General features: G+C 39.3%; 1 protein-coding gene across 1 annotated transcript in view; it reads right to left on the bottom strand.

The window, feature by feature from the left end:
• Nucleotides 1-5,763: 5,763 nt before the first annotated feature.
• LOC105447129 overlaps nucleotides 5,764-7,990 on the bottom strand; it is a 21,989-nt gene continuing 19,762 nt past the window's right edge. The window contains exons 12-13 of the mRNA XM_030990282.1: nucleotides 7,414-7,552; nucleotides 5,764-6,257 (exon numbers count right to left, since the gene is read on the bottom strand). Coding sequence (XP_030846142.1) covers nucleotides 5,904-6,257; nucleotides 7,414-7,552 — 493 coding nt within the window. The 3' untranslated portion in view covers nucleotides 5,764-5,903. The remainder of the gene's footprint in view (nucleotides 6,258-7,413; nucleotides 7,553-7,990) is intronic.

Below are 7,990 nucleotides of genomic sequence, written 5' to 3'. Positions count from 1 at the left end.
GTCTTCAAACACAGACTCTGATTTGCCAGTTTGACAAAACAATTACGCATATATCGTGCGTAGCAATAGTACTAGTATTCAAGTCTGAGTAGTTGTATGATTCAGACATTTTAGTGCTTACAGAAATGCATCCCAAATTGAATAGCATGGTATAGTAGTCTGCAAGCACAGACGCTAATCGGACAGTTTGACAACATAGTGTCTTGAGTAGTGCTTTATATTCAAATATGTGTAGTTTTATGATTCAGACCCTACTGGTGCGTGTATTGGAAAGGCATCTCAACTTGCAGAGTGGCATAGTAGTCTGCAAGCACAGACGCTAATCTGACAGTTTGACAAAATAGTGTTATTCAAGTCTGAGTAGTTTTATGATTCAGACCCTACTGGTGCGTGTATTGGAAATGCACCTCAACTTATAGAGTGGCATAGTAGTATGCAAGCACAGACTCTCCTTTGACAGTTTGACAGAATAATATAGGCCTATTGTGTATTGAGTAGTGCTTTTATTCAAGTTTTCGTAGTTTTCTGTGTTGTGCCACTGCTCTCTCACTCTCTCTCTCTCTCTCTCTCTCTTTCTCTCTCTCTAGCTCTCCCTCCAGTATGCTCGCACTCTCTGTATTACTTTTATTTATAATCATGGTCTGCTGAGAGCCAGAAGGGCATTCGTTGTGTTAAGAGTTAACATCCTTCTGGCTCTCAGCAGACCATGATTATAAATAAAAGTAATACAGAGAGTGCGAGCATACTGGAGGGAGGGCTAGAGAGAGAGAGAGAGAGAGAAAGAGAGAGAGATATGGAGAGAGAGAGAGAGAGAGAGAGAGAGAAAGAGTGTGAGAGAGCAGTGGCACAATACATAGGCCTACCATGGGGTCTGGAATCATTAAACTACACAAACTTGCATAAAATCACTACTCATCAATACACAATATATTATTATGTCCTTGCAGACTACTATACTACACTCTACACATTGAGATGCATTTCTAACGCACGCACCAGTAGGGTCTGAATCATACATCTACGCAGACTTGAATAAAGTACTTCTCAGCACACTACTAGTATGTTGTCAAACTGTCAGATTAGCGTCTGTGCTTGCAGACTACTATACCATTCTATACAAGTTGGCGACTTGAATAAAGTACTTCTCAGCACACTACTAGTATGTTGTCAAACTGTCAGATTAGCGTCTGTGCTTGCAGACTACTATACCATTCTATACAAGTTGCAATGTATTTCCATATGCACTACTGGGTCTGAATCATACAACTACACAGACTTGAATAAGCACATCGCGACACATACGCATATTGATTTGTCAAACTGGCAAATCAGAGTCTGTGTTTGAAGACTACTATGCCATCGTTTACTCGTAGAACGCGAATCGTGCACAGTACATGCGAATACATGTACATTTCGTATGGGAAGTAGCAGAGAAATCATAAGTCCACGCGCATGCGCACATGGGATTTTTGCTCTCTCGAGTACGGAAAAAAAATTCGCGTCGGGGCTAGTACTACCGTGATTTCCTTATCTTTCTATGCTCATTACTCAGCCAGTATACATTTTCTTCCAAAATTGTTTGGCACATGACATTTATTTGTAATCTTGAACATTCAGTGTAAGTTTCGTTAGATTCTGCGAGAATTCATTTTCTTTTTTACCAGAACTCAAGTTTATGTTTAAGAGTCGAGAACGGTACAACGAATCGTCTTCTTTCTCTAATAATTTAATGAAACGTCAAAGCTTCCACGCTTCGCGCGGGAGGGGGGGGTGGCGGGAACTCAATTCAGACAAAGATTAAGAGTCGAGAACGGTACAACGATTTGTCTTCTTCCTCTAATAATTTAATGAACCGTCAAAGCTTACGCGCTGTGCGCGGGCAGGGGAAAACTGAATTCAGACAAGGATTAAGAGTCGAGAACGGTACAACGAATCGTCTTCTTTCTCTAATAATTTAATGAAACGTCAAAGCTTCTGCGCTTCGCGCGGGAGGGGGGGGGGGGACTCAATTCAGACAAGGATAAAGAGTTGATGACGGTACAACGAATCATCTTCTTTCTCTAATAATTTAATGAAACGTTAAGCTTCCGCGCAAAGCGCAGGAGGTGGGGGAACTGAATTCAGACAAGGATTAAGAGTCGAGAATGGAACAACGAATCATCTTCTTTCTCTAATAATTTCATTAACTATGAAAGGCCAAAGCTTCCATGCTTCGCGCGGGAGGGGGGGGGGGCTGAATTCAGTCAAGTAATAAAAGTCGAGAATGGTACAACAAATCTTTTTTCTCTAATAATTAATGAAAAGGCAAAGCTTCCGCGGGCAAGAGGCTATAGCCCCCTCCCCCCTATGAAAATGTCAAAAATTGTACCGGTATGGTGCTTCTAATATGACCTTGAAAAAACTGTCTGCGCAATTTTCAAATTTCCGCCCCCCCCCCTTATTGGAAAATCCTTGATCCGCGCCTGTATACCCCCAGGCGCGTACGCAAGGGGGGGGGGGTATGTTTTCTGGGAAAACCACCCCCTTTTGATTTTTTTTTACCTAAAAAAGTTGACATTACCCCCCCCCCCAACGGAACAAAATGTCAATTTTTCAAATTTCGAGACCTCCCCCCCCCCCCCCCCCCCTCCGCTTATTCAGCGGCTTATTCAGCGCCTGGCTGAGTCGTTGCGAAATTTTGGGCCCGATTTAAAAAAAAAAAAAAAAAACCTTGAAAAAATCCTGCGTACGCCACTGTATACCCCTTTATATTGTGCAAGATTAATATCAGGGACGATCGTGATTTCAATATTTTTTTTCTCTCTTTACATGGTCCAAGATACTGCTTAATAATTATATTTTGCAGCTGAGTGTGATGGTCTGAATATTCATTGGCAAACGAGCGATACAAATTTGTAAGACTATATCTTGTTCGGAGGGAGAAAAAAATCCAATGGGGTTTTAAGTACAATCATGTAAATACTAAATATATCTTTAATCAGTAACATAATCAGTTATAAATGCACAGGGACGGATCCAGTGGGCACAGCCCCCCCCCCCCGCTTCTTCAGCGGCTGGCTGAGTCGTTGCGATTTTTGGGGGACCAAAAAAAATATATATATATATATGTCCTCTTACCCCCCGTGTGCCCCCCCCCCCCCCCCCCCCCCCGGGAAGAAATTCCTGGATCCGCCCCTGATGCATGTGGTGATGATATATGTATACGCCTTAACCGAAAGATGATTCAATTGAAAATACATTACAGCAGTGGTATCGATGTCGGTAAAATATCCTGATTTGTCTTTTATAATGCACTTTGTACAGGATATAATTGATAATGCATGTATGCCCCTCCCCAAGCGATTCCGCTTTTGTAAGTACCCCCAAAGGTCTCCTTTTTGCATAAGAATAGTGCCCCCTTTGATTCAGATAAGAGCCCCCCTTTTCTTTCGACTAGGTGCCCGTTTCGCATTAATGAAGGTTCCAAGATGCAGAATTTGATTATTATTCTTTTTTACTGAATACATGAGCAAAAGTAGATTATTTCGTAAATGGGACCTATGTCTGTTCATGAATCTTAATTGAACCAATATATTTCTTGTTAAAAAGAAACTGAATTATAAATGGCATCAATTCGGTTTGACTCGACGTACAGAAATGAATGAAATATGCCATTGAAGGTTTAAGAAAGAATGCCCTCAGAATGAGAATTTTGTGAATTGCTATTTTTTTGTATTACTCCTCAAAGACACATTTAAAAAAAAGTTAATACAAAAAAATAGTAACATTTAAAGCGAGTAAAGTTTTGAAGTCATGATGATCACTGGTTATTTTAACTTCATACGCCTTGATCTCGGATTGCCTTGCGCAGCTCCTGCATGGCGCCTCAACGAATCGTGTTCAGAAATATTTTGAAACATATTTTATCTGTTTGTACGAAATGGCCCCATTATGTTTCGTATTAAATGTCTGGTATATTTTATAAATATGGATGTATTGTATATCGTTTTTTTTAATACTATTAATCTGTGATGAATGATTTAGAAATGACCTGATATTAAAAATACTGTGAGGAATAGCTTAAAGGTTTGGACCAAACTTTCAGGCCACATGAGTATTGCATGCATGCATGTTCATTTGTATGTGATTTCCAGCAAGATTCGGCCATCTCGAAATCTCAAAATAGAACAATGTTTATCTTTCTCAATCGTTTCTTTCACACTTAAAGACCAAGTCCACAAAAAAATAAGACAAATCAATCAAAAAAAGTTTGAGTAAAATCGGATAACTAACAAGGAAGTTATGAATTTTTGAAAAACTATGAAAACTATGGCACAATGGAAATCACTACACAAATTGCCAATTTGATTATCAGTTTGTGACGTCATTGCCTCACCATTTACCAATCGCTTTATATATTTGTATTCATTAATTTCTCTTTTTATCCCACAAAACTTGATTTTCCCATGCCTTTGCCCAAGTTATAGATTCGTATCATATTGCGTGCAAGACATTTTACAAAATCTTTTACGAACTTTGGAGAATTGATATTATTTCCTGAACATTGTATATTCATAATTATTGAAACTCATATAAATAGTTTATCAAAATTCCCACTTTTCATGATTTAACTGAAAAAAATAACTCTATAATTAGTGCATCTACACAAAAACATATAACTATAAATATAACTTGGATGCTGGTGTGAGGAAATAATATTCTTCTGGGAAATTGGGAAATTTATATCATCAATATAACGAAAACAATTAGTGGATTGTGAGGCAATGACGTCACAGACTAATGAGTGAGTTGCCAATTTGTCTTGTGGTTTTCAAAGTAGTTTGTGTCATGAAAAATTCATAACTTTTTTGTACTAGTTATCCGATTTTGCTCAAACTTTTTTTGATTGGTTGGTCTGATTTTTCTGCTTCTATTTTAACTAAGTTATTTTTGGTGTGGACTTGGCCTTTAAAGCACATGACCCAAACTCAAGTTTATCTCAAACAAACGAAACACACTCATTTATATTTTATATTCTTCAATTTATTAATTCATTAAACTATTTATGACACATTTCTGACAATAAGAGGATAACATATTGAAAGCGAAAATAACAATACTCGTGGAGGAGGCGTAACGAGGGCCAAGGTATTGAGGGGGCATTGGTGTCGGGGAGGGGGGGGGGGGCTCCAGCAATAATAGATGGATGGAGTGCATGAAAACAAGGCCTCTCCAACCCCCCCCCCCCCCGCCCACTTCCCCCTTCTATTTTCGTGATTCAATTAAAGACATGTCCACCCTTTTTCAAGAATACCTCCCCTGGTATTGGAAGTGCATGTAATTCCAATATTATATGGATTATACTTAGTATCATTGTGTGCATGGGAAAATGGCATTAACCTATTGCAATTTCATTCAGTTCATTGGCAAAGCAGAAATGACCCAATGATGTTAAATAAAATGTGAGTGTGCGGTTAGCCATCTCTATCCGAGGACACTAAGGGAGATACACCATTCTGTATGAGCCATGTATAAATATCGGTGGCGAATCAGGTGGGGAGGGGGAAAGGGAAGTTAGTAAAACCCAATCTGGCATCATCATCTTCAGGACGAAAAAAAGCAGTAGTAATAATGATACACAAATTCGGGACCGGCCTCTTTTGTATTCTTGTTATTGATATCTATTTTTTTCTTTTATTTCCTGTCAGTTATATTTTGATGAGCTGTCATAGTTTCTTTAGACGTGTGCCCCCTCCCCCAATAGAATCCTGGATCTGACACAGAATATTTTCGCGATTGGGATGAGGGTAGCTAGGTGCCCCTTACCCCTGTACATACGCCACAGTCACTACTTTACGGAATTCAATAAGTCAAACTAGTAAACTTGTTGATATATGTTGACGCTCTTTGACTTCGCCGTATTGTCACCTGCGAAACAGGTCCGTCTCCTCGTCATTGAGATCGTCATCGTCGTCGCTATCCGTGTAAAAATTATCAAAGTAGTACGTTGACCCGTCAGAAGGCGTTGCTTGTCCTCCAGTCATCTTATTACGCTGTGACGTCACCATGCTGCGCACACCTTCGTCCACTGACGATCTTCGGGGACCGTGGGTGGGCGGGACTGGAGGAGCAGGCGGTGGACCGTGATTGGGTGGATGACTGAACTGGTCTGAGTTGGGCGGAGCTTGTTGCGGCGGTACGATATGATTGGACGGCGTAGTGTAGCGACCAAAGTCTTGGGATGGTGGATGTTGCCCATCGTTTATTCGATCCATCGTCTGAGTAATAGAGAGAAGGAACAAAAAAGACAAAAGGTAATACAATTTTTTTGATTTCCCCCTTAAAGATAATACAAAGTTTTGGTATGGGGTCATAAATTTAGTACAAATGAACATACTGGAAGCATATGCGATTTTACAATATTCAAATAATGATCGTTGTCGCGGTTGAAATCGAGTCTAAAGTGATGAAATTGTAAATAATAAACTCTTTATGTTGCATAGCTCCCTCTCAAGACTGATATTACTTTAGCTTTAAAACAATATTTCTTGACTACAATCGACCGATTTTCTATTCTCGTTTGAAAATTATATCAGAACTGCATATTCTGATATTTTCATGGTCGCAGATACCATGGAATGGCATTAGGCGCTTTGAAATATTTAAAATTTATCGGGAGCGTCGGGTTTAAATTTGAGTAGAATAGCCCAACATGCCAAACTCTCTGGCGGTGTGGAGTGAAATGCCAACAGGCTTCGGTTCATGAATAGACGCCAATCCAAATTGGTCAAAAAGTGGACGTCCTCCGGCCCTTTCGATCCCCTCCCATGATCCCATCCCTCTTCCCTAACCCGTGAGCCCATCAGAACCCCATCCTAGCTTTTGAATAGGTTCACTTTTTATTTCCGTATCTAAGGATTTACCGAACATTCTTCCATGGTAGGATTAATTATTCTGCATAATAAACTTAAGGCATCGTTGTTAAATCTGAGTTGCATGGCCGTACGTGTTATCAGTGTCTGTGATATGGTGTAATATTGAAGCCCTAAAAGAATTGTAGTTTAAAATGATCACGAAGTGCCTCAAAAAAGTAAAAAAATCTTTGAGTGACCGGTTTTACCATACTTATTTTACCCAATTGACTGTAGTGTAATAAAAACCGTAAGGGAAACGGTTTTTGAAATTTCGAATTCCAGTCATAAACTTATTTTGATAATCAGAACGTCAATTGGCTTGTAAAAGTCATGGAGTTCCTGACTGACCTAAAGGTTTATAATTATCATTGCAGCATGAGCTAAATCCAGGATTTTGTTTAAGAATCTGAGACAAAGTTACCCAATCCTTTTAAAGAAATGTTAACGTTTTTTAAACAATGTTTTGTACCTTTTTGGTATGTTGCCTGGGATATGAATAAAAGCAACCAATCAATCTTACCTTTTTCGCCTGTCCATGCAGAACAACAAAGTTGTTTTGGGAAGATTTGGCAAACTTCTGTTTGGCATGCTTTTTCTCCGATGTGCCCTTCACAAACTTCTTACGAACATTCAGTTTTTCTGTTATGGTCCCAAACCACCTAAACATAACAAAACAATGAATGCAGAATCAGTAAGAAGGCCTGTTGCACATGAGACGTCATTTTACTGACGGATGCCTACGTCAGTGACTCGTGTGGTCTCTGACGCACCAAGTGGGTGATATCGTATTCAGAGGTTTTGTTTTGTTTGTTTTTGTTTTGCAGAATAATGAATAATGCAAACATTAAGCCTACGTGGCGTGTCACATACTTATTACGCTATTTTCGCTGACGCAGTGATACGTCTGACGCCTTCAAATCAGTGGGCATGAGAATAAAAAAATTGATGTCAGTGATTGACGCACGGTAATGATTAATTGCCATAATATTGGCAAAACGTAACATCGATAAAGACTAGGCTTTATAATAGGCAACTATACATGTGCGTAGAAGGAAAAATGCCCCATTTCACAAAATATAACTATCAAGTTTCTAAGC

This window comes from Strongylocentrotus purpuratus, unplaced genomic scaffold (assembly GCF_000002235.5).
Source record: "Strongylocentrotus purpuratus isolate Spur 01 unplaced genomic scaffold, Spur_5.0 spur5_scaffold_19, whole genome shotgun sequence".
Classification (NCBI taxonomy): Eukaryota; Metazoa; Echinodermata; class Echinoidea; order Camarodonta; family Strongylocentrotidae; genus Strongylocentrotus; species Strongylocentrotus purpuratus.
This window is presented reverse-complemented; position numbering and strand designations above follow the sequence as displayed.